General features: G+C 53.2%; 1 protein-coding gene across 1 annotated transcript in view; it reads left to right on the forward strand.

Annotated features, from left to right (window-relative positions):
- The window catches only part of TRIOBP (TRIO and F-actin binding protein), an 82,002-nt gene that overhangs the window by 6,634 nt on the left and 48,132 nt on the right, over positions 1-27,236 (forward strand). Inside the window, 5 exon segments of the mRNA XM_033188935.1 lie at positions 8,889-9,028; positions 11,865-12,072; positions 14,410-14,578; positions 21,156-22,179; positions 22,181-24,289. Of these exon segments, the coding sequence (XP_033044826.1) occupies positions 8,889-9,028; positions 11,865-12,072; positions 14,410-14,578; positions 21,156-22,179; positions 22,181-24,289 (3,650 nt within the window).

A 27,236-nucleotide genomic window follows, 5' to 3' on the forward strand; every position in this document is an offset into this window, starting at 1 on the left:
AAAGGGAGATTAGCAGATGTTAGAGAGATGTTAAGAATACACCAGCATCATCTGGAGATTTTCTTTCTCTCTCTCTCTCTCTTTTTTTTTTCCCTTTTGGAGATAGGGTCTTGCTCTGTAGCCCAGGCTGGAGTGCAGTGGTCCAACCATGGCTTACTGTAGACTCGACCTCCCAGGCTCAAATGATCTTCCCATCTCAGCCTCCTGAGTAGCTGGGACTATAGGCACATGCCACCATGCCCGGCTAATTTTCTTGTAGAGACGGGATCTCACTATGTTGCCAGGGCTAGTCTCAAGTTCCTGGGCTCAAGCGATCCCCCCACCTCAACCTCCGTAACTTCAGGGATAACAGGTGTGAGACATTGCACCTGGTCTGGAGATCTGGAGATTTTCTTCTTCAAGTTATTAAAAGAGTGAAGAAGAGTCCTTTTCTTTTATTTTTTTCTTTTCTTTTTTTTTTTTTATTTGAGACGGAATCCCTGTCGTGAGGCTGGAGTTCAGTGGCTCAATCTCGGCTCATGGCAACCTCCGTCTCCCAGGTTCAAGTGACTCTCCTGCCTCAGCCTCCTGAATACCTGGGATTACAGGAGTGCACCACCACGCCTGGATAATTTTTGTATTTTTAGTAGAGTCTGGGTTTCACCATGTTGGTCAGGCTGGCCTCGATCTCTTGACCTCGTGATCTGCCCGCCTCAGCCTCCCAAAGTGCTGGAATTACAGGCGTGAGCCACTGCGCCCGGCCCAGATTTTCTTCTTCAAGTTATTGAAGGAGTGAAGAAGAGTCCTTTTCTTACTTTGTGATTGATGTAGTCTGCTGCCAAGCCCCCATGCACGCAAACACAGAGGACCTGATACACACACGATGAGAAACCTCGGACCCATGAACCTCCGAGGGCCCTTCCAACCTTGACCCCCATGGCTTCGTCATTCCCACTGGGGTCTGAAGCTCCTCTTTTTTTTTTTTTTTTTTTTGAGACAGAGTCTCGCTCTGTTGCCCAGGCTGGAGTGCAGTGGCGCTATCTCGACTCACTGCAAGCTCCGCCTCCCAGGTTCACGCCATTCTCCTGCCTCAGCCTCCCGAGTAGCTGGGACTACAAGCGCCTGCCACTACACCCGGCTAATTTTTTGTATATTTAGTAGAGATGGGGCTTCACCGTGTTAACCAGGATGGTCTCAATCTTCCTGACCTCGTTATTCGCCCACCTCAGCCTCCCAAAGTGCTGGGATTACAGGCGTGAGCCACCGTGCCCGGCCTGCAGCTCCCCTTGAGCCTGGCAGCCAGTTTCATGCAGGGGTTAGTTTCCTAGAGGTGCCATTGGGAAGGGGTTACTGCTGTTGGGCTTGGGAGCCAGGCAGGCCCGAGCTCCAGTCCTAGGTTTGCCATGACCTGCTGTGTCACCTGGGGTTAACTTCTCTGGCTTCACTGTCCTCATGGCTGAAGTTGGGGCAGTAGGCTTCTCATTCAGGACATCTGGCACTGCTTAGCCCAAGCCACATGTGGCTAATTCAGTTCATGTTAGTTTCATGTCTTCCCCCTTCCTGACCAGAAAAGTAAACCTTGGAGGACTCTTTTCTACTAGTATTTTTTTTTTTTTTTTTGAGACAGAGTCTTGCTGTGTCACTCAGGCCAGACTGCAGTGGTGCAGTCTCGGCCCACTGCAACCTCTGCCTCCCGGGTTCAAGCAATTCTTGCACCTCAGCCTCCCAAGTAGCTGGTAGCTGGGATTACAGGCGCCCGCCACTATGCCTGTCTGATTTTTGTATTTTTAGTAGAGGTGGGGTTTCGCCATGTTGGCCAGGCTGTTCTCGAACTCCTGACCTCAAGTGATCCACCCGCCTCAGCCTCCCAAAGTGCTGAGATTACAGGAGTGAGCCACCGCGCCTGGCTTCTACCAGTCTTGATACCTCTAATAATAGCTTTCCTGTGCTCACCTGCAAGTTCAGGTTCAGGGAACAGATGCCTGGGAGTCCATCTTTCATGCAAATGACCTTCTCCCAGTGGTTGGAAGATGGCAAGCATGAAACAGGAGAGCTCTGAATTCAGGCTGGTCTGAGTTCTAGTCTCAATCCCACCATTTCCCACCTGAGACCTTGGGTCAGCTCACGAATTCATATATACTAAAATAGGTGCTTAAAATGTGCCAGGAATTATACTAGATGTTGGGGAAATCGTGATAAATCACAAAGGCACAGCTGGGCGCAGTGGCTCACTCCTGTAATCCCAGTATTTTGGGAGGCCAAGGCAGACGGATCACTTGGAGTTCGAGACCAGCCTGGCAACATGGCAAAACCCCATCTCTACGAAAAATTTAAAAAATTAGCTGGGCGCCGGGCGCGGTGGCTCAAGCCTGTAATCCCAGCACTTTGGGAGGCCGAGACGGGCGGATCACGAGGTCAGGAGATCGAGACCGTCCTGGCTAACATGGTGAAACCCCGTCTCTACTAAAAAATACAAAAAACTAGCTGGGCGAGGTGGCGGGCGCCTGTAGTCCCAGCCACTCGGGAGGCTGAGGCAGGAGAATGGCGTAAGCCCAGGAGGCGGAGCTTGCAGTGAGCTGAGATCCGGCCACAGCACTCCAGCCTGGGCGACAGAGCCAGACTCCGTCTCAAAAAAAAAAAAAAAAAATTAGCTGGGCATAGTGGCATGCAGCTACAGTCTCAGTTACTTGGGAGGCTGAGGTGGGAGGATCACCTGAGATTGGGAGGTGGAGGCTGCAGTGAGCCATGATTGCATTACTGTATTTCAGCCTAGGTGACAGAGTTAGACTATGTCTCAGAACAGAGCAGAGCAGAACAGAACAGAACAGAAAAGAAAACAGGGAGAGGGAGGGGGAGGGGGAGAGGAGGGGAGAGGGAGAAGGAGGAGGAGATGAGGAGAGGGGGACATATCCCTGGCTTGACTTCATAGGGCTTGTAGTCTAGCAAGAGAAATGGACAGTAAGAAAGTAATCGTGCACATTATTATTTAATCTTGGTTGTGATAAATGTATAAAGGAACAGTAAGTGGCATGAAGGTAAAGGATAGGGCATTGGGGAAAGTGTCTCCAAAAAAATGACATTTCAGCTGCTTGGTAAAGGCTGTGCAGGCATTAGCATTAGTCAGTGAAATTGCAGGAAGAGGAGAGGAAGGGAGTAGAATGTGCAAAGGCCAGCCTGGCACGGCAGCTCATACCTGTAATGCCAGCACTTTGGGAGGCTGAGGCAGGAGGATCACTTGAACTCAGGAGTTTGAGACCAGCCTGGGCAGCATAGTGAGACCCCATTTCTACCAAAAAAAAGAAAAAAATTAGCCAGGCAGGATGGTGCACACCTGTAGTCCCAGCTAGTCAGAAGGCTGATGTGGGAGGATCACTGGAGCCCAGGAGTTTAAGGTTGCAGTGAGCTGTGAGCGTGCCAGTGCACTCCAGCCAGGGCAACACAGTGAGACCCTGTCTCAAAAACAAAACAAACAAATAGGCTGGGTGCAGTGGTTCATGCCTGTAATCTCAGCACTTTGGGAGACCGAGATGGGTGGGCACCTGAGGTCAGGAGTTCAAGACCACCCTAGCCAACATGGTGAAACCCCATCTCTATTAAAAATACACAAATTAGCCAGGTGTGGTGGCAGGTGCCTGTATTCCCAGGTACTCGGGAGGCTGAGGCAGGAGAATCTCTTGAACCCAGGAGGCAGAGGTTGCAGTGAGCCAAGATTATACTACTGTATTCCAGCCTGGGCGACAGAGGGAGAATCCTCTCAAAACAAAACAAAACAAAACAAACAAAGAATATGCAAAAGCCCTGAGGCAGAAAGGAGGCTGCATGTTGGGCTGGAGAGGACAGCAAGAGGGGGCACAGAGGAGCTATAGGACAAGGATGGAGAATGGGGGGGGCCTGGTCTCACTGGCCTTGTGCGGCTTTGCGGACATCTTGAGGACTTAAGATTCTGAGTTTTGTTTTGTTTTGGTTTTTTTTTTTTTTGAGATGGAGTCTCACTCTGTCGCCCAGGCTCGAGTGCAGAGGCATGATCTCGGCTCACTGCAACCTCCGTCTCCCAGGTTCAAGCGATTCTCCTGCCTCTGCCTTCCAAGTAGCTGAGACTACAGGCATGCGCCACCAAGCCCAGTTAGTTTTTGTATTTTTAGTAGAGATGGGGCTTCACCATGCTACTCAGGCTGGTCTTGAAATGCTGGCCTCAAGCAATCCACCCTCCTTGGCCTCCCAAAGTGCTGAGATTACAGGTGTGAGCCACCAATAAAGGAGTGACATGTTCTGATTTGCTTTTTTCTTTTTTTTTTGAGACGGAGTCACGCTCTGTCGCCCAGGCTGGAGCGCAGTGGCGCGATCTCGGCTCACTGCAAGCTCCGCCTCCCGGGTTCACGACATTCTCCTGCCTCAGCCTCCCGAGTAGCTGGGACTACAGGCACCTGCTACCATGCCATGCCCAGCTAATTTTTTGTATTTTTAGTAGAGACAGGGTTTCACCGTGTTAGCCAGGATGGTCTCAATCTCCTGACCTCGTGATCCGCCCATCTCAGGCTCCCAAAGTGCTGGGATTACAGGCTTGAGCCACCGCACCTGGCTGTGATTTGCTTTTTTCACAGTCACTCTGATTGCTGGGCAGAGAGAATGGAGTGTGCAGGCTGGTAAGAGTGAATCAGATGACCTGCCAGGAAAAGGTGCACGTACTCATCGGTGCCAGAGATGATCAGGGCTTTGAGACGGAGGCAAATTGACACATTTCCGAGCTAATTGAACGGGCACATCTACAGGATTTGGGGGTGAGGGAGGGGAGAAACCCATGGCTGACTCCTGTTACTTCTCCAGGCAGGGTACTTGGGTTGGGAGGTCTGTTTGGAGTTGTCTGGGGCATGGTGTGGGGTGCTGGCAGGACACAGTGGAGATGAGGGGGAGGTTAGTGAATTGTGGGAGCTGGAGCTCAGGGCCAGACCACCACAGGAGATGGAGACCTGCGAGTCTTCAGGATCTGTCACTGACCAAAGTCTTGCTCATGGATGAGGCTATCCTCTGCGGAGGAAAGTGTGGAATGAGATGAGAAGAGGCCTGGGTGGAGGCCAGGGAATCAGCAAAGACAGACAGGAAGGCCAGAGGCTTGGAGGCAAACCCCACAATGTGCCCCTTCTCCCCAGTAGCCAAGACCAGAGACGGTTTCAAGGTAAGAGAGGAGGCCGGGCACAATGGCTCCTGCCTGTGATCACAGCACTTTAGGAGGCTGAGGCTGAAGGATGTGCTTGAAACCAGGAGTTCAAGATCAGCCTAAGTAACAAAGTGAGATCCCATCCCTACAAAATAAAAAATTAACGGATGTATTGGTACACGCGTGCAGTCCCAGCTACTTGGAAGGCTGAGGCAGGAGGATCATTTGAGCCCAGGAGATCGAGGCTGCAGTGCACTGTGATCATGCCATTGCCAGGGCGGGACTCTATCTGACAAAAAAAAAAGAGATCAGAGAGGGGCACAACATCAAATCCTCCACCTTCTTGAGCCTCCAGTTGCTCTGATGATGATCTGAGGCTGTGAAACTCTCCTTTGGCAAATGCATGAGGGGTGATTGTTGTGTCTCTGAGCCAGGCCCTGGGACCCAACTCTGGGCAGGAAACAGCTCCCTGTGTACCAGATGTGATAGTAAAAAACTGACACTGGGTTGGGCGCGGTGGCTCACGCCTGTAACCCCAGCACTTTGGGAGGCTGAGGCGGGTGGATCACCCGAGGTCAGGAGTTTGAGACTAGCCTAACTAGCATGGTGAAATCCTGACTCTACTAAAAATACAAAAATTAGCAGGGCATGGTGGCGGGTGCCTGTAATCCCAGCTACTCGGGAGGCTGAGGCAGGAGAATGGCGTGAACCCAGGAGGCAGAGCTTGCAGTGAGCTGAGATCACGCCACTGTACTCCAGCCTGGGTGACACAGCCAGATTCCATCTCACAAAAAAAAAAAAAAAAAAAATTGAGGCCAGACACGGTGGCTGATGCTTGTAATCCCAGCACTTTGAGAGCTGAGACAGGCGGATCAACTTGAGCGCAGGAGTTCGAGACCAGCCTGGGCAACACGGTGAAACCCCATCTCTACTAAAAATATAAAAATTGGCCGAGCACAGTGGCTCACGCCTGCAATTGCAGCACTTTGGGAGGCCGAGGCGGGCAGATCACGAGGTCAGGAAGATCGAGACCATCCTGGCTAACACGGTGAAACCCCGTCTCTACTAAAAATACAAAAAATTAGCTGGGCATGGTGGCAGGCACCTGTAGTCCCAGCTACTCAGGAGGCTGAGGCAGAATGGCGTGAACCCAGGAGGCAGAGCTTGCAGTGAGCCGAGAAGGCGCCCCTGCACTCCAGCCTGGGAGACAGAGCAAGACTCTGTCTCAAAAAAAAAAAAAAAAAAAAATCTATCTATCTATCTATCTATCTATCTATCTATCTAACCCAGGCATGGTGGTGTGCACCTATAGTCCCAGCTACTCAGAAGGCGGAGGCATGAGAATCACTTGAACCCAGGAGGTGGAGGTTACAGTGAGCTGAGATCTTGCCACTGCACTCCAGCCTGGGCAACAGAGTAAGACTCTGTCTCAAAAAAAAAAAAAAAAAAAAAAAAAAAAAATTGGCTGGGCACAGTGGCTCACACCTATAATCCAAGCACTTTGGGCGTCCAAGGTGGGAGGATTAATTGAGCCCAGGAGTTTGTGACCAGCCTGGGCAACATGGCAAAACCCTGTCAATTTAATGAAAATTTTTTAGGGGCTGGGCACGGTGGCTCACGCCTGTAATCCCAGCACTTTGGGAGGCTGAGGCAGACAGATCACCTGCCATCAGGAGTTCGAGACCATCCTGGCCAACATGGCAAACCCCTGTCTCTACTAAAAATAGAAAAATTAGCCAGGCATGGTATCACCTGTAATCACAGCTACTGGGGAGGCTGAGGCAGGAGAACTGCTTGAACCCAGGAGGTGAAGGTTGCAGTGAGCCGAGACTACGCCATTGCACTCTAACCTGGGCTACAAGAGCGAAACTCTGTCTCAAAAAAAAAAAAAAATCCCTTTACAAATATTAACTTATTTAATTCTCAGAACACCCCTAGGAGGTGGGTCCTACTATCCTGCTGGTTTTGTAGATGAGATAACTGAGGCACAGAGAGGATACACATGGCCCAGGTCTTGGTTGCATCTCAGCCTCCATTTCCGAGAGGAGAAAACAAGTCTCCAAAAGGGGAAGTCATCGGCCTGAGGTCACAAGCTGGGAAGTGGAGGAGCCAGGATGGGGCCCGAGGTCTATCTGAAGCCAGAGCCAGTGCTGACCCGCCAGACAGGAAATCAGAGCTGGGGACTGACTGTGGGGCCCACTCGAGTGGGTGGTGGGGTGGTGACAGGAGCTGGGATGAAAGCCAGGATGAGGTGTCACATCAGGCTGAGGCTCCTGCTGGGCCTGGTGGGGCAGAGACCCCTGGATGATGCCTGGCGAGTCTCTCCTAATTTCTGCTGTGCCGTCCCCTGGGTGGCCAAGGCGCCAGGCCCGGCTGTGGATCTGACACCTCCTGCTGCCGAGCTCTGATCAGAATCTGGCTGCAGGGCAGGGGGCGAAACTGAATCCTGCCAAGCTCCCCTGGCCTGGATGTCACGGCAGACACCCCGACCCCACTTCTTGGCACCGCCTGACCCCCAGCGGTGGCCTTCTTGGAACCTGGAGAGCCTGTGCCCACCCCATGGTGCCGACCAGGCTGCTGCCTTGGCCCCGGGCTCTAGGCTCCAGGGTCCCCAGGGATCCCATGCCCAGGCTCCTGCCCCTCCCGGCTCTCAGGTGAGCTGCTGGGATCGGGTTCCTGCGGTTTCAAGTCCTGCATTGTTCTTGGCTGGGCCCCGGCTTATGAAACAGTAATGAGGGGCCCCTGCTCCCAAAGCTGGCCCCTCTAAGGTTTCCACTGCCTCGGCTGCTGTTGCCACCACAGCCCGGAGTCGGGGCCTGGGAGGGCGGCAGCGTGGGGGCCTGAGCCGGAGCCCCCCGGGGATGAGGGTGCTGACAGCCGACAGCCGCCACCACCGCCAGAGCCCGCAGCCCAGGTAATCCGAGAGGAGGCGGGGCGCAGGGTGCCATGGCCGCTGTCTCCCACCACCAGGGGAGGGACCTGCCGCTCTCCAGAGGTGGGGAGGAATTGGGGGGGGCCCTGGAGGTAAGCAACCGTTCTCCCCTGGTGAGCCCAGCACCAGACCAGCCTTCACAGGTGTGGCCTTGCCAAGGGTGGAGGGAGAGAGGAGCGGGCAGCTGGCTCCAGACCCCCGCCCTTTTCCTGGGGCCTTGACCCTGCAGCCCTGGAGCCCCTGCCTCTCCTTTAGTGGGGCAAATCTCTTCTGTCCTCCAAGACCTTGTTTTCCCATCTCCTCTACCATCAAACTGCCTCTTCCTCCCTCAGACCTCTTCCTTCTCTCAGCCAGCCTAATCCTTCCTCCTCACCCTTGTCTTTTGGCCGCAAAAGACCCTGGTGGATCCTTCTTTCCACCTTGTTCTGGGGCGCACAACATACATGCATATAAACATAAACTTGCACTGATGCAAACATATGGATTGGTGTACCCGCGGGACCTGCGCAGGCATGCATGCGCAAGAGCTCACTCCACCTATGTGGACACACGTGCCCCCAATACCAGGCCTTTATCCACACACATACCTGCTCCAAGGCCCGTATGTGTACACACACGTGTGCATGCACACACCGGGTACCTCAGCCAGCCCTCGGCTTGAGTCCCAAGGGGCGCTTCCAGCCTGATGGGCAGCTCCTTGAGAAGTGCGAGATCCCTGGAGGAGATGCCTGGAGACTCCCACGCCGCTGGGAGGGGCTGTGCAGGGGGAGGGGAGACCCCACGTGGGTGCTGAGCTGTCTCCTCTCTCCAACCCTGGCCCAGGAGCTCAGGAGCCCTTCAGGTACTGAGGTGCCCTACTGCGACCTGCCTCGATGCCCACCTGCCCCTGAGGACCCACTCAGCGCCTCAACCTCCGGCTGCCGGTCTGTGGTGGACCCGGGCCTTGGGCCAGGGCCCAGGAGGTGGGTAGAGCCCCAGGGCCCGGGGAACGGCTTCATGGGGTGGAATGCCCTTGCCCTTCCCATTTGCACTCCTTCCCCAAGGCAGCACCTGTCTAATGGCTGCTGGCATGGGTCACGTGGTCAGTTCTCCAAACCTAGGCACAGGTGGGCGGTGGGCATTCTCCTTGGGCAGACAGGAATAACTCAGATCACACCACCCTGCTTGCACTTGGGTGGCTGAGCCTCCCCTCCCCAACCCTGGCTGTCTCTCCCGGGGCTCCTGCCCTGCCCATAACCTCCCAAGACCGAGCTCAGCTTTGCCCCAGGGCGTGTGCTGCTGTGCACCCACCTTGCAGTGGGCATAGCCACAGCCTACTCACATTTCCTGGTTCCCTTTGCACAGCTTTAAAAGAGTAAACAGTCCTTGCACCCAGGGGCACCTGCTGTCACCCACCTACCTGGGTGTGCACTGCTCCAGGCTCTGGGGTTCCTTCCACCCTCAGGCCTGAGTGGCAGTTCCCCCTTTAAGGTCATGATACCTTGGCAGGCCATGGCCTGAGAGTCTAGAAACCTGGGTTCCAGCTTCAGATCCATCCCTGATGGGTCTTGAGCAAGTTACTGTGTCTTCCTGTGTCTCAGTTTCCCTGTCTGTAAAATAAGAGGGACTGAATCAAATCAGCATTTTGCTGGGATCACTCATGTGCTCCTCACAGGTAGACATATTAAAAAAAAAAAAAAAACAGAAGGCCGGGCGTGGTGGCTTAAGCCTGTAATCCCAGCACTTTGGGAGGCCGAGACGGGCAGATCACGAGGTCCTGACTAACACGGTGAAACCCCATCTCTACTAAAAAATACAAAAAACTAGCCGGGCGAGGTGGCGGGCACCTGTAGTCCCAGCTACTAGGGAGGCTGAGGCAGGAGAATGACGTGAACCTGGGAGGCGGAGCTTGCAGTGAACCGAGATCCGGCCACTGCACTCCAGCCTGGGCAATACAGCGAGACTCCGTCTCAAAAAAAAAACAAAAAACAGAAAAACAAAAAATAAACAGGCCACGCACAATGGCTCATGCCTGTAATCCCAACACTTTGGGAGGCCGAGCTGGGCAGATCACTTGAGGTCAGGAGTTCGAGACCAGCCTGACCAACATGGGGAAACCCTGTCTCTACTAAATATACAAAAATTAGCCAGGCATGGTGGCAGGTGTCTGTAATCCCAGCTGCTTGGGAGGCTGAGGCAGGAGAATTGCTTGAACCCAGGAGGCAGAGGTTGCAGTGAGTTGAGATCGTGCCATTACACTCCAGCCTGGGTGACACAGTGAGACTCTGTCTCAAAAAAAAAAAAAAAAAAAAAAAAGCTTTGTTATCAAGTATGTTTCAGAAAGTCTGCGATAAATGAAGTTGAATAGCTTTCCTGCAGGACTTGTCAGAGCCTTTAGCTTGCCTGTGTGCGTTGTGGCTTTTGGGTAAAGGAAGTAGACAAGTATGTCATTTGACTACAGAGCTCTTTTTTATGGCCATCACTTATTATCATCCTGTAGGCCAGTCTGTGGGTCACTCATTGGGGATACTGCCAGTGCTAAGCCTTCTTGAGCCTGTGACTTCTTTTAAAGCAGGGCTTTCTCTGCAGCTCCCTCCCTCAGCATCTGGGCTGGTGAACCTGTGAGCCATCGTGCCTGGCCTAAAATGCAAATTATTATACTTACTTTAAAGAGATGCTAATGGCCGGGCACGGTGGCTCATGCCTGTAATCCCAGCACTTTGGGAGGCCGAGGCGGGTGGATCACGAGGTCAGGAGATCAAGACCATCCTGGCCACCATGGTGAAACCCCATCTGTACTAAAATACAAAAAATTAGCAGGTGTGATGGTGGACGCCTGTAGTCCCAGCTACTCGGGAGGCTGAGGCAGGAGAATGGCATGAACCTGGGAGGCAGAGCTTGCAGTGAGCCGAGATCGCGCCACTGCATTCCAGCCTGGGCAACAAAGCAAGACTCCGTCTCAAAAAAAAAAAAAAAAGAGATGCTATTGCCGGGCGAGGTGGCTGAGGCCTGTAATTCCAGCACTTTGGGAGGCCAAGATGGGCGGATCACGAGGTCAGGAGATCTAGACCGTCCTGGCTAACACGGTGAAACCCTATCTCTACTAAAAAATACAAAAAATGGCCGGGCGCGGTGGCTCAAGCCTGTAATCCCAGCACTTTGGGAGGCCGAGACGGGCGGATCATGAGGTCAGGAGATCGAGACCATCCTGGCTAACACGGTGAAACCCCGTCTCTACTAAAAATACAAAAACTAGCCGGGCGAGGTGGCAGGCGCCTGTAGTCCCAGCTACTCGGGAGGCTGAAGCAGGAGAATGGCGTAAACCCGGGAGGCGGAGCTTGCAGTGAGCTGCGATCTGGCCACTGCACTCCAGTCCGGGCAACAGAGCCAGACTCTCTCTCAAAAAAAAAAAAAAAAAATACAAAAAATTAGCCGGACGTGGTGGCAGGCACCTGTAGTCCTAGCTACTGGGGAGGCTGAGGCAGGAGAATGGCGTGAACCTGGGAGGCGGAGCTTGTGGTGAGTCGAGATCCTGCCACTGCACTCCAGCCTGGGCGACAGAGCAAGACTCTGTCTCAACAGCAACAACAACACAATTAAAAATAAAAAAATAAAGAGATGCTGTTTTAGCTCAACGAGGCAACCCATATAAAAAGCCTGACACAGAGGCAGCCCTCAGCATTGGCTCCCTCTCCTACACCAGTGTGTGGGCCCCAGGCTTCCTGTGTGAGTGAGTGTGAATGCCTGGGTGGGGTGGGGAGTACCCCTAACTCCCCATTACTTTTTGGGAAAAAGTCATGGGTCTGTCTCGTCTCTCAGGGGCCCATCCCCCTCAGCAGGGCTCTCAGAAGAGGGTCCCACAGCCGCCCCCAGGAGCAGGAGCCATGATCTTGAGGCAGTGCCCTATCTGGAGGGCCTGACCACTTCCCTGCGTGGCAGCTGCAACGAGGACCCCAGCTCTGACCCCAGCTCCAGCCCTGACTCTGACTCCGCCACCCCTGATGATACCAGCAACTCGTCCTCTGTGGTGAGCCAGGAGCGGGAGATGGGGGGACAAGAGTGGCTCACACCTACATCTGCAGCCCTGGGTCCCGCCTAAACCTCCAGGCCAGGGCTAAGCCTCACACCAGAGAATTCGGCGAGGTCCTCTGGACCATGAGCTGGCCCCTCGGGCCACCCCAGTGAATCCCCAGAGGGTGGGGTTTCTGCACAGGCTGGCCCAGGGCGGCTGGGGTCTGGCTGTGAAAAGACGGGGAAAGGAGTTTGAGCTGACAGGAGCTCCGGGTGAATCACCAGCGGGCTCGGGCTGCCAGAGGGCTGGGACGTTGGGTGTGGTGTCTAGAGCAAGAGTGGCACAGAACCCCAGGGCCCTGCCCTCACCACACAGTGCTGAGCCCCATGGCCAGCCCTGGCATAGATTTCCAAGGGACAGAGGAAAGAGAGCAGGCTGCGGGGGTCATTTAGCCACGAAAAGAGAAGACCCAGCAGTCTTTCCTTTAGCATTTGCACTTTGAGGGGCTGCCACGGAGCTGGAGAGGCAGGCTTGTCCCAGGAGACCGCTTCACAAGGAAAATAAAGGGGGGTGGTGATAAGACTCAGAATAAAACAACCCAGCCTTGCGCGCTTCATGGCCAGCTCCATGCTAAGGGCTTGGTGGGTGTGGGCTCAAGGGAGACTCACCACACCCTCGGAGGCGGGGACTTCAGTTGTCCCATATGGGGCTGAGGCTCAGAGGGGGAGCAATTTAGTGGAGGCCACACATCTGGGAAGTAGTGGGGCTAGGATTTGAACCCACTTCTCTCTGGCCCCTGGGGGTATCTCATACCAGTCCCAGATGCGGAACTCGGGGAGTCTGGGCAAAGCTCTTGGCTTCAATGGACGTGCATGCCTCCTAGGTTCATTGAAGATAAGCGACTTAGCACTTAGCACCTGCTAGAGCCCAGCACAGTGCCAGGCTAACAGCACGTGCTTTTTATTTAATTGACTGATTGAAGGCCAGGTGCGGTGGCTCACACCTGTAATTCCAGCACTTTGGGAGGCCAAGGTGGGCGATCACCTGAGGTCAGGAGTTCAAGACCAGCCTGGCCAACATGGTGAAACTCCATCTCTACTAAAAATACAAAAATTAACAGTGTGTGGTGGTGGGCACCTGTAATCCCAGCTACTTGGGAGGCTGAGACAGGAGAATCACTTGAATCCAGGGGTCGGAGGTTGCGGTGAGCTTAGATTGTGCCATTGCACTCCAGCCTGGGCAACAAGAGCAAAACTCCATCTCAAAAAGAAAAAAAAAAAAAAGGTTGATTGTTGAGACAGGGTCTTGCTCTGTCACTCAGGCTGGAGTGCAATGACTTGAACATGGCTCACTACAGCCTTGACTTCCTCAGCTCAAGTGATCCCCTGACCTCAGCCTCCTGAGTAGCTAGAACTACAGGCATGCACCATCATGCCTAGCTAATTTTTTTTTTTTTTTTTAATTTTGTAGAGACAGGGTCTCACTGTGTTGCTCAGGCTGGAAGTGCTTTTTACTGAGTCCATGGAGCGGAGTCTACGCCACAGAAAGTGTGGCACCACTCACTGTCACCTCCCCAGGGCAGAACGCAGAACTTGGTGGTTTAGGAAGTGCTTTTTATTTTTTATTTAATTTTATTTATTTATTTTTGAGATGGAGTCTTGCTCTGTCACCTGGGCTGGAATGCAGTGGCATGATCTCAGCTCACTGCAACCTCTGTCTCCCAGGTTCAAGCGATTCGCCTGCCTCAGCCTCTGGAGTATCTGGGATTACAGGCACCCACCACCATGCCTGGCTAGTTTTTGTATTTTTAGTAGCGACGGGGTTCCACATGTTGGCCAGGCTGGTTTTGAACTCCTGACCTCAAGTGATCCACCTGCCTCGGCCTCCCAAAGTGTTGGGATTACAGGTGTGAGCCACTGCACCCAACAGGGAAGTGCTCTTTTTTTTTTTGAGATAGAGTCTCGTTCTGTCGCCCAGGCTGGAGTGCAGTGGCACGATCTCCACTCACTGCAAGCTCCGCCTCCCAGGTTCACACCATTCTCCTGCCTCAGCCTCCCAAGTAGCTGGGACGACAGGCGCCTGCCACCATGCCTGGCTAATTTTTTGTATTTTTTAGTAGAGACGGGGTTTCACCGTGTTAGCCAGGATGGTCTCGATCTCCTGACCTCGTGATCTGCCTGCCTCGGCCTCCCAAAGTGCTGGGATTACAGGCGTGAGCCACCGCACCCGGCCAGGGAAGTGCTTTTTAATGTCAATTCTCTTCCCTTCCTTCTACCCCTCTCATTTGGGGAGTATATGTCCTGCTGCCTTTCTTCTCCCACAAACATACTTTCTCCTCCCCTTCTCTGGCAGGATTGGGACACTGTTGAGAGGCAGGAGGAGGCCCCCAGCTGGGACGAGCTCGCAGTGATGATCCCTAGGAGACCTCAGGAGGGGCCGAGAGCTGACAGCTCCCAAAAGACTCCATCTCTCCTCACCAGGTCCCCTGTGGGAGGAGACACTGCAGGCCAGAAAAAGGAGGGTGAGTCCTTCTGCCAGGTTGGTTCCCATGGTGATGGCCTGGACCCCCCCAGATAGTCATCTCACTGGCCATTTGGGACCTTGGGCATGGCTTACTTTGGTGGCCTGAGTGTTAATAATAGTAACATTTCCCATGTCATGATGGAGCAGCCACAATGAACCATGCTACCCACTGTATTATTATTATTTTTTTTTTGGAGGGGACGGAGTCTCACTCTGTTGCCCAGGCTAGAGTGCAGCGGTGCAATCTCAGCTCACTGCAACCTTTGCCTCCCCAGTTCAAGCAATTCTCCTGCCCCAGCCTCCCAAGTAATTGAGGTTGCAGGCTCCTGCCACCATGCCCAGCTAATTTTTTTTTTTTTTTTTTTGAGGCGGAGTCTCGCTCTGTCGCCCGGACTGGAGTGCAGTGGCCAGATCTCAGCTCACTGCAAGCTCCGCCTCCCGGGTTTACGCCATTCTCCTGCCTCAGCCTCCAGAGTAGCTGGGACTACAGGCGCCCGCCACCTCACCCGGCTAGTTTTTGTATTTTTAGTAGAGACGGGGTTTCACCGTGTTAGCCAGGATGGTCTCGATCTCCTGACCTCGTGATCCGCCCGTCTCGGCCTCCCAAAGTGCTGGGATTACAGGCTTGAGCCACCGCGCCTGGCCTTCCCAGCTAATTTTTGTATTTTTAGTAGAGACGGGATTTCACCATGTTGGCCCAACTGGTCTCAAACTCCTGACCTTCAGTGGTCTGTCCATCTTAGCCTCCTAAAGTGCTGGGATTATAGGCGTGAGCCACTGCGCCTGGCCTATTATTATTTTTATTTTTTATTTTTTATTTTTTTATTTTTTTGAGACGGAGTCTCGCTCTGTCGCCCAGGCTGGAGTGCAGTGGCCGGATCTCAGCTCACTGCAAGCTCCGTCTCCCGGGTTTACACCATTCTCCTGCCTCAGCCTCCCGAGTAGCTGGGACTACAGGCGCCCACCACCTCGCCTGGCTAATTTTTTTAATTTTTTAGTAGAGACGGGGTTTCACCGGGTTAGCCAGGATGGTCTCAATCTCCTGACCTCGTGATCCGCCCGTCTCGGCCTCCCAAAGTGCTGGGATTACAGGCTTGAGCTATTATTTTTATTTTTTTGAGATAGAGTCTCACACCCAGGCTGGAGTGCAGTAGTGCCATCTCGGCTCACTGCAACCTCCGCCTCCTGGGTTCAAGTGATTCTCCTGCCTCAGCCTCCCTAGTAGCTGGGATTACAGGCTTGCAACACCATGCCTGGCTAATTTTTGTATTTTTAGTAGAGACGGGGTTTCACCATGTTGGCCAGGCTTGTCTCAAATTCCTGGCTGGGGATTACAGGAGTGAGCCACTGTGCCTGGCCTTAGTCAAGGAGTTTGGACTTTCTTCTCTAAGTAGTAGGGAGCCACTGAAGGTTTTTTTGAGGAGGAAAGTCATGTAATTGAACCTGTGCCTTAGGAAGTTCCCTAGGTCAAAGGTGCAAAGGATGAGTTGGAGCAGGGAGGGGCTGAAGGATGAGAAACCAGTTAAAAGACTGTTGCAGCCACCGTAGCAATAACTGGTTCAGGCACGAATCACCGGCGGATGCAAAATCCCTAGGGTGGTACGTTGTCAGGAAACAGGGGTTTCACCGTGGTCTCAAAGTATCACTCCTCAGATTCTGCATTGATTACTGAGAGAAGAGGTGCCCTTAGGCTGGGGGGAGCAGGAAGATACCACCTTCAGTTCAGCATCCCCAGAGTGGAACAAACCAATATCAGATGCCCCTGATGTGATGCATGGGGTCGGGGGAGGGGATGCTGGGTTGCGCACAGAATCCTTCCCTTCTAAATTGTCCTTCTGCAAATGCACTGCCTACACCTAACCCCAGTGAAACATCACACAAACCCGAATTGAAAGACATTCTGCAAAATGACTGGACTCCTCATAGGACAAAAAGGGGCTAGGGGACTGTTCTTGATTAAAAGAGACTAACGGGACGAGGACGTGGAATGCCATGTGTGAGCCCATTGGGATCTGGGACAGGAGGAGACAGACCTGTGACAGGCATTACTGGGACAACTGGGGCATTTTTTTGTTTTTTTTGAAATGGAGTCTTGCTCTGTCTCTCAGGCTGGAGTGCAGTGGCGTGATCTCGGCTCATTGGAACCTCCGCCTCCTGGGTTCAAGCGATTCTACTGCCTCAGCCTCCTGAGTAGCTGGGATTACAGGTGCCTGCCACCACGCCCAGCTAACTTTTTGTATTTTTAGTAGACACAGGGTTTCACCATATTGAGCCTGATGAGATCCGGGACACGGCTGTAGTCCCAGTTACTCGGGATGCTGAGGCAGGAGAATCGCTTGAACTTGGGAGGCGGAGGTTGCAGTGAGCCGAGATCACCCCACTGCACTCCGGCCTGGGCAACAGAATAAGACTCCATCTCAAATAAATAAATAAATAAATAAATAAAATAAAGGGCATGGTTGCAGGGTGAGGAGGGGACAGAGAAGGAGAGAGGTTTAGGAAGGAGACTTGATGGTACTCAGGACAGGAGGATACATGGTCACAGCTCCTGGCCTGGGTGTCTGAGTGGATGGTGTGCCCTTTGCTGAGAGCAGATGGCTGGGGAGCCGGTGCGCCCAGCGCTGGCTGCGCTGTGTGGGATTTGCGAGCTCCAAGGAAGAGGTTTTGAGGCTTCAGATGCTCAGGGAAGCAGGGGATGGAGATGTGGCATCTTCAGCTGAGGGGCAATGCTCACTCAGGCGCTCAGTGGACGTTTACTTACAGCGCATAAGTCACTCATGGCTGAATAGATGAGGCAGCAATGAGAACAGCAGCAGCATTACGGCAGTGACCCGCTTTGCTGATGGTCCAGGCCTGGTGCTAAATAAATGTCTTGCACAGAATCACTCTGGGCTCCCCCACCCCTCACTCCTGGCCTGCCTCCTTCCTCACTGACCACTCCACCTCGCTCTCCTTTGCTGAGGCCACCTCCACCTCGCTCTCCTTTGCTGAGGCCACCTCCACCTCGCTCTCCTTTGCTGAGGCCACCTCCTCTGCTTCACTTTTAAATATCGGATGCCCCAGATCCCATTCCTGGGCCCCTTCTGTCCTCTCCCTGCACACTTAGCTGCTTGGCTTTCAGTACTGTCTGGGAAAAACCATGACTCTGGAGTCCACATCTCTGGCCTTGATTTCTCCCCTGAACCTGCCAGTTTATACAGCCCAGCCCTCCACACCTCAGGCCCCACACTGCGCTCATTATTTCGCTCATTTCTTTCTTTCTTTCTTTTTTTTCTTTTTGAGACGGAGTTTCACTCTCGTTGCCCAGGCTGGAGTGCAGTGGCGCAATCTCAGCTCATTGCAACCTCCGCCTCCCGGGTTCAAGCCATTCTCTGCCTCAGGCTCCCAAGTAGCTGGGATTACAGGCATCAGCCACCACGCCCGGCTAATTTTGTATTTTTATTAGAGAAGGGGTTTCTCCATGTTGGTCAGGCTGGTCTCCAACTCCCAACCTCAGGTGATCCGCCTGCCTCGGCTTCCCAAAGTGCTGGGATTACAGGTGTGAATGACTGTACCCGGGCCACTGCTCCAATACTATTAACTAAGCTACAGACTTGATGGGATTCACCAGTTTTTCTACTAATATCCTTTTTCTGTTCCTGGATCCATTCCAGGATCCCACATTGCCTTTAGTCCCCCTCCTCATCTCTGTCTCCTCCAATCTGTGACAGCTTTGCCATCTCTCCCAGTTTTCCCCTGAAGGCTGTGAGCACAGCAATCTGCTCACCTTTGACTTAGGAAAAGTCTCCCTGGATGAACGATGACATTGGCCCCAGAGTGCACAGGCTTGGGGGCTACTGCAACCATCCAGGAGAGAAACAGTGGTGGCTTGGAGTAGGAAGTGGGTGTAGATGAGAGAAACAGGTGAATATGGAATGTATTTATTTCATTTTTATTTTTCGTAGAGATGGGGGCTTACTATGTTGCCCAGGCTGGTCTCCAACTCCTGGGCTCAAGCAATCCTCCTGCCTCAGCCTCCCAAAATGTTGGAATTACAGGTGTGAGCCACTACCAGGCACAAAATGTATTTTAGAATAGCCATGGGACATCAGCCACCAGCAAATTTTTTGTTTTTTGTTTTCTGAGACAGTCTCGCTTTGTCACCCAGGCTGGAGTACAGTGGCCAGATCTCGGCTCACTGCAACCTCCACCTCTAGGTTCAAGCAATTCTCCAGCCTCAGCCTCCTGAGTAGCTGGGAGTACAGGCATGCACCACCGCATCCAGCTAATTTTTTTATTTTATTTTTCTTTTTTTGAGACTGAGTCTTGTTCTGTTGCCCAGGCTGGAGTGCAGTGGTGCGATCTCGGCTCACTGCAAGTTCTGCCCCCTGGGTTCACGCCATTCTCCTGCCTCAGCCTCCCAAGTAGCTGGGACTACAGGCCCCCGCCACCATGTCTGGCTAATTTTTTTTTTTTTTTTTTTTTGTATTTTTAGTATAGATAGGGTTTCACCATGTTAGCCAGACTGGTATTGATCTCCTGACCTCGTGATCCGCCCGCCTCGGCCTCCAAAGGGCTGGGATTACAGGCATGAGCCACCGCGTCTGGCTGCATCCAGCTAATTTTTGTATTTTTAGTAGAGACAGGTTTCACCATATTGGCCAGGTTAGTCTCGAACTCCTGACCTCAGATGATCCACCCACCTCGACCTCCCAAAGTGTTGGCATTAGAGGTGTGAGCCACTGCGCCTGGCAACCATGCAAATTTTGAATTCTCTGCTAGGTGCTGGGAACTCAGACTTCACCAACAACAGCTCAGGGAGGCTGGACGGGGCAGTGGCTGCAAAGGGAGAGGAGAGGGGATCTGCGTGAAGGCAATTGTGGCTACTTTTTTGTTTTGTTTGTTGTTTTAAGACAATGTCTTGCTCTGTTGCCCACGCTGGAGGGCAGCGGCACAATCTTGGCTCACTGCAACCTCCACCTCCTGGGCTCAGGCAATCCTCTGGCCTCAGCCTCCTAGATGGCTGTGACTACAGGCACATACCACTAGGCCCTGCTAAGTTTTAAAAAACTTGTAGTAGAGACAGGGTCTCACCATGTTGCATAGGCTGGTCTGGAACTCCTGAGCTCAAGTGGTCCTCCCACCTTGGCCTCCCAAAGTGCTGGGATTACAGGTGTGAGCCACCACACCCACAGTTGTGGCTCCTTTAAGGTGAGGCCACGATACCCTTTACTCTTCATCTAAAGCAATAGCCAAGGGACATATACATAGCTGGTGCTCGACACCTGCTCAGTGACTGAGGGATTGAGCGGGATGGAGGGTGACACACCAAGGTCATGGCAACTCTGTCATGAGGCTAGGAGTTGCGAAGAGGTCACTATTGAGGACAGTTACGTTAATCCTTCAGGCCAGCGCTTCTGAAACTCTAAGTTGTACAAATCACCAGACAGTTTAGTTAAATGCACATTCAGAAGCAGTGCATCTGGGCTGGGACCTGAGATTCTGCATTTCTGGCAAACTCCCAGCTATCAGTTTATAAAAGTTTGTCCATCCGTGCACCTTTCCCATCCTCATGCAGCCCTGGGAGAAGCCTCAGGGTAGGAACATTTGAATACAAAAAACAGGGGCTTTCTAGAGCTGTCACACATGAAACAGACTCATTAGAACCTATCTCTACTAAAAATACAAAAATGAGCTGGGCATGGTGGTGCATGCCTGTAATCCCAGCTACTTGGGAGGCTGAGGCAGGAGAATCATTTGAACCCAGGAGGCATAGCTTGCAGTGAGCCGAGTCTGTCACTCCAGTCTGGGTGACAGAACGAGACTCTGTCTCAAAAAAAAAAAAACAAAAAAACCCGGGCACGGTGGCTCACGCCTGTAATCCCAGCACTTTGGGAGACCAAGACGAGCAGATCACCTGAGGTCAGGAGTGTGAGACCAGCCTGGCCAACATGGTGAAACCCTGTCTCTACTAAAAATACAAAAATTAGCCGGGCATGCTGGCACATGCCTGTAATCCCAGCTACTCCGGAGGCTGAGGCAGGAGAATGGCTTGAACCCGGGAGGTGGAGGTTGCAATGAGCCGAGATGGTGCCATTGCCCTCCAGCCTGGGCGACAGAGCGAGACTGTCTCAAAAACAAAACAGAAAAACAAGAAATGGGGGGAATTCCTCAGATTCTGATTGAAGGAAGTAAAACTAGGAAGGGCAGACTATCAGGTGGCTGCTGCTGGGCCCACCTCTCCCTCCCTGGGGTTGCACAGGCTATTGCCAACACTTCTTTCCACAAGTCTGCTTCTTCTCTGTCTTGTCCATGGATCCCCAGACCCTGTGGCCTCTTCCAGTTGTCGAGTCCATCTCTTGACTGAGTCAGGGTCTCAATTTCAAATTCTTGACCTTGGCTTGAGAGAGGTATCCAAGCCCTTGTCTCATCAGCCTTGGTCAGAGAGGTGGAGTCACTTGGTACGGACAGTGAGACCTGTAAGAGGAGGGTATGGGGTCTGCCCTAATTACTAGTCCAAAGGGACAAAGAAAGGTAGAATATGAGAGGTGCCTGGACCCCTCCCCTTACCTTGAGCTCCTCTGTTTTCTCTCCAGACACTGGCGGTGGGGGCCGGAGCGCAGGACAGCACTGGGCAAAGCTCCGGGGAGAAAGCGGGTTCTCCCTAGAGCGGCACCGGTCAACACCGACCCAGGCTTCCTCCATGACACCACACAGCGGACCTCGAAGCACCATGCCTCGGGCTTCCCCTGCCCAAAGGGACACTGCTCAGGCTGCCTCTACACATGAAACCCCCCGAGCCTCCTCTCCCCACCGTATCACCCAAAGGGACACCTCCAGGGCCTCATCCACCCACCAGGACACCTCCAGGGCCTCATTTACACAGCAGAACACCCACAGAGCTTCCTCTCCCTCACGAAGCACCCAACAGGATAACCCCAGAACCTCGTCCAACCAACAAAATAATCCTAAATATTCCTCTCCCCAAAGAGCCACCCAACAAGATAACCCTAGAACCTCTTCTACCCAGCAGGACAACCCCCAAAGTTCTTTTCCTACTTGTACTCCCCAGTGGGACAACCCTAGGACACCCTGTGCCCGACAGGATGATCCCAGAGCCTCCTCTCCCAACAGAGCCACCCAACGAGACAACCCCAGAACATCTTGTGCCCAGCGGGACGATCCCAGAGCCTCCTCTCCCAATAGAGCCACAAGAGACAATCCCAGAATATCCTGTGCCCAGCGGGACAATCCCAGAGCCTCCTCTCCCAATAGAGCCACAAGAGATAATCCCAGAATATCCTGTGCCCAGCGGGACAATCCCAGAGCCTCCTCTCCCAACAGAACCACCCAGCGAGACAACCCCAGAACATCCTGTGCCCAGCGGGACAATCCCAGAGCCTCCTCTCCCAACAGAACCACCCAGCGAGACAACCCCAGAACATCCTGTGCCCAGCGGGACAATCCCAGAGCCTCCTCTCCCAACAGAACCACCCAGCGAGACAACCCCAGAACATCCTGTGCCCAGCGGGACAATCCCAGAGCCTCCTCTCCCAACAGAACCACCCAGCGAGACAACCCCAGAACATCCTGTGCCCAGCGGGACAATCCAGAGCCTCCTCTCCAACAGAACCACCCAGCGAGACAACCCCAGAACATCCTGTGCCCAGCGGGACAATCCCAGAGCCTCCTCTCCCAACAGAACCACCCAGCGAGAGAACCCCAGAACATCCTGTGCCCAGCGGGACGATCCCAGAGCCTCCTCTCCCAACAGAACCACCCAGCGAGACAACCCCAGAACATCCTGTGCCCAGCGAGACAATCCCAGAGCCTCCTCTCCCAACAGAACCACCCAACAGGGCAACCCCAGAACATCCTGTGCCCAGCGGGATGATCTCAGAGCCTCCTCTCCCAACAGAACCACCCAACAGGGCAACCCCAGAACATCCTGTGCCCAGCGGGATGATCTCAGAGCCTCCTCTCCCAACAGAACCACCCAGCGAGACAACCCCAGAACATCCTGTGCCCAGCGGGATGATCCCAGAGCTTCCTCTCCCAACAGAACCACCCAACGAGACAACCCCAGAACATCCTGTGCCCAGCGGGACGATCCCAGAGCCTCCTCTCCCAACAGAACCACCCAACGAGACAACCCCAGAACATCCTGTGCCCAGCGGGACAATCCCAGAGCCTCCTCTCCCAGTAGAGCTTCCCAACAGGACAACCCCAGAACTTCTATTCAACAGAACATCCCCAGATCATCTTCTACCCAACAAGACAACCCTAAAACCTCTTGTACCAAACGGGATAACCTCAGACCCACTCGTACACAGCGGGACCGCACACAGTCCTTTTCCTTTCAACGAGACAACCCTGGAACCTCTTCATCTCAATGCTGCACCCAAAAGGAGAATCTGAGACCATCATCTCCCCACCGCTCCACTCAGTGGAACAATCCCAGGAATTTGTCTCCACATCGTACTAACAAAGACATCCCCTGGGCCTCCTTTCCCCTCCGGCCAACTCAGAGTGATGGTCCCCGAACCTCTTCCCCATCTCGCTCCAAGCAAAATGAGGTTCCCTGGGCATCCATCGCCCTCCGGCCAACCCAAGGTGACAGGCCTCAGACATCCTCTCCCAGCAGACCTGCCCAGCATGACCCACCCCAGTCCTCCTTTGGCCCCACCCAGTACAGCTTGCCATCCCGGGCCACCTCTTCCTCCCATAACCCAGGCCACCAGAGCACCTCCCGGACTTCCTCACCTGTGTACCCTGCTGCCTGTGGGGTTCCCTTGACCTATCCTGAGCCCTCCCAGCCTCCATGTGCTGTGTGCATTGGGCACCGGGATGCCCCTCGAGCCTCTTCGCCCCCTCGCTATTTGCAGCACGACCCCTTCCCCTTCTTCCCAGAGCCCCACGCCCCAGAGAGTGAATCACCCCACCACGAGCCTCCCTATATACCACCTGCTGTGTGCATTGGACACCGAGATGCCCCCCAGGCGTCCTCGCCCCCCCGCCACACCCAATTTGACCCCTTCCCCTTTCTCCCAGACACATCAGACGCCGAGCATCGGTGTCAGTCCCCCCAACACGAGCCCCTACAGCTCCCCGCACCTGTATGTATTGGGTACCGAGACGCACCCCGGGCCTCCTCCCCACCACGCCAGGCCCCAGAGCCTTCCCTCTTATTCCAGGACCTCCCCAGGGCCAGCACAGAGAGCCTTGTCCCTTCCATGGACTCTCTGCACGAGCGCCCCCAAATCCCCACCCCTGTGTGCATTGGGCACCGGGATGCACCCTCCTTCTCATCCCCACCACGCCAGGCTCCTGAGCCATCCCTCTTCTTCCAGGACCCCCCTGGAACTAGTATGGAGAGCCTGGCCCCCTCCACTGATTCTCTGCATGGCTCCCCAGTGCTGATCCCCCAAGTATGCATCGGGCACCGGGATGCACCCCGAGCCTCCTCCCCACCCCGCCACCCACCCAGTGACCTAGTGTTCCTGGCACCCTCACCTTCGCCGGGCAGCTCCGGGGGCTCCCGGGGCTCAGTGCCTCCCGGGGAGACCAGGCACAACTTGGAGCGGGAGGAGTACACTGTGCTGGCTGATCTGCCCCCACCCAGGAGGCTGGCCCAGAGACAGCCAGGGACCCAGATGCAGCGCAGCAGCGGGGGCCGCACCCGCAGCCCTGGCCGCGTGGAGGTGGAGCGCCTCTTTGGGCAAGAGCGCAGGTGAGCCCAGGGGTGGGGTCAGCCAAGTGGGCTGGGGAGGAGGCTCAGCAGCAGGACAGGTGGAAGTTTCTCAGGGTTAGGATGCCAGGAGAGTGTTCCAATCCCCCTGGCTTGCCATTTACTGGCTGTGTGACCTTGGGCAAATCACTCCATTTCTCTGTTTCTGCATATTAGGAGTTTTCTGGTTTTGTGTGTGTATGTGGTTAAGTGATGTCATGCACAGCCCAGTGGTTAACAGCAAAGACTGCAGTCAGGAGGGCTGAGTCCAAATCCTGGGTCAAAGCCACATTTCAACTCATGTGACCTGATACAGTGAGTTAACCTACCTGAGCTTCAATTTCCTCATCTGTAATGGAGGGGAACATGAGCCCATTCATTCAAATGAGGGTGAACTCTCTTTTTCTTTTTTCTTTTTTTTTTTTTTTGAGGCAGAGTTTTGCTCTTGTTGCCCAGGCTGGAATGCAATGGTGCGATCTTGGCTCACTGCAACCTCCACCTCCTGGGTTTGAGCGAATCTCCTGCCTCAGCCTCCCAAGTAGCTGGGATTACAGGGACCCGCTACCACACCCGGCTAATATTTTTTAATATTTTTAGTAGAGATGGGGTTTCGCCATATTGGCCAGGCTGGTCTCAAACTCCTGGCCTCAAATGATCCGCCTGCCTCGGCCTCACAAAGTGCTAGGATTACAGGAGTGAGCCACCGCACCCGGCCAAAATCAGGGTGAACTCTCAAACCCTTTGATCCAGACTCATGGGTTTTTTTTTTTCTTCCGTGCATGAGGGAGAAGAAGAAAGTGCCCATTCTGTTTTTCCTGCCTTGGCAAAGAAAATTCATGGGTCCCTATGCATTTCAGAAAACAGTTATATGAGTTTAAAAATGTATGGCCAGGGCCAGGCATGTCGGCTCACCCCTGTAATCCCAGCACTTTGGGAGGCTAAGGCAGGCGGATCATGAGGTCAGGAGATCGAGACCATCCTGGCTAACACAGTGAAACTCATCTCTACTAAAAATACAAAAAATTAGCTGGGCATGGTGGCGGGCACCTGCAGTCCCAGCGACTCGGGAGGCTGAGGCAGGAGAATGGCTTGAACTCGGGAGCGGAGCTTGCAGGGAGCCAAGATCACACCACTGCACTCCAGCCTGGGCGACAGAGCAAGACTCCATCTAAAAAAAAAAAAAAAAAAAAGTATGGCCAGAGTCACCCTATTTTAAGAAAGAAAGCTCACAGAATTACAGATTTTTAGCAGTCAAACATCCTGGGACAACTGAAGTCCAGGTGTCTTTTGAGTCTCCTTGGTCAGCAGCACTGGCCCCCTGGAAGGGGAGCATTTCCTCCTGATTCAGCTGAGATTTCTCTCCCCAGAAGTTCCAGCCCTCGAGTTTTCAAGGATCAGAGCTAGAATTCCATTAGTTAGGGTGAAGAGAACAACGGCAACAAAAAGCAGTCTGGAAGTCTCAAAATTTCCGTGTATCTAATGCAGTGAATTTTTAGTATATTTACCAAGTTGTCCAACCACTGCCATAATCTAACTTTAGAACATTTTCATCACCCTAAAGGGTATGGAATATTTTGTATCTAAAATTCCTCTTTGCTGCTTCTTGGGCAAGTTTTCTCCTGGATTTGAATCTGCATAAGAAACCTTATCAATCTTGGCTGGGTGCGGTGGCTCCCTCCTGTAATCCCAGCACGGGAGCTTGCAGTGAGCCGAGATCATGCCACTGCACTCCAGCCTGGGCAACAGAGTGAGACTCCGTCTCCAAAAAAAAAAAAAAAAAGTTAGCTGAATGTAGTGGCACACGCCTGTAGTCCCAGCTACTCAGGAAGCTGAGGCAGCAGTATCGCCTGAATTTGGGAGGTGGAGTTTGCAGTGAGCTGAGATTGTGCCATTGCACTCCAGCCTGGCAACAAGAGTGAAACTCCATCTCAAAAAAAAAAAAAAAGAAAGAAAAAAGAAACCTTATCTCTTGTTCTTCAAATTTCATTTTCCAGTAAGCTTGATCATTTAATATCCAGATGACAACCATGTGGTCTCCAGTATTAGTATAATTCTTTTTTTTTTTTTTTTTTTTTTGAGACGGAGTCTCGCTCTGTCGCCCAGGCTGGAGTACAGTGGCACGATCTCGGCTCACTGCAAGCTCCGCCTCCCGGGTTTACGCCATTCTCCTGCCTCAGCCTCCCGAGTAACTGGGACTACAGGTGCCCGCCACCTCGCCCGGCTAGTTTTTTTGTATTTTTTAGTAGAGACGGGGTTTCACCGTGTTAGCCAGGATGGTCTTGATCTCCTGACCTCGTGATCCGCCCGTCTCGGCCTCCCAAAGTGCTGGGATTACAGGCTTGAGCCACCGCGCCCGGCCTAGTATAATTCTTTCTTTGGCCTTAAAAACAAAAACAAAAACCCAGAGCAGTTTTAGGTTCACATCAAAACTGAGCAGAAAGGGGAGAGTTCCATGCACAGCCTCTCCCACCACCAATATCCTGTACTAGACAGGTATGCTTGTTTCCACCTCCTGGCCTCAACGGATCCTCCTTTCTTGGCCTCTCAAAGGGCTGGTGAGCCACTGTACTGGGCAGTAGGGGATACATTTGTTACAGTCCATGAACCTACACTGACAAATCACGCAAAGTTTAGGGTTCACTCTAGGTGATATACAGCCTACGGACTTGAATGAATGTATAATGACAAGTATCCACCATTGTAACATCATGGAGTAGTTTCACCCTAAAAGTCTTCACTGTCTTTGACTTTTTTTTTTTCTTTGGAGACGGAGTCTCACTCTGTCACCCAGGCTGGAGTGCAGTGGCACAATCTTGGCTCATTGCAACCTCTGCCTCCCAGGTTCAAGCAATTCTCCTGCCTCAGCCTCCCGAGTAGCTGGGACTATGGGCACCCGCCACCATGCCCAGCTAATTTATTTTATTTTATTTTATTTTATTTTTTTTGAGAC

The sequence above is a fragment of the Trachypithecus francoisi genome, unplaced genomic scaffold (genome assembly GCF_009764315.1).
Source record: "Trachypithecus francoisi isolate TF-2019V2 unplaced genomic scaffold, Tfra_2.0 Contig01580, whole genome shotgun sequence".
In the NCBI taxonomy this organism is placed as follows: Eukaryota; Metazoa; Chordata; class Mammalia; order Primates; family Cercopithecidae; genus Trachypithecus; species Trachypithecus francoisi.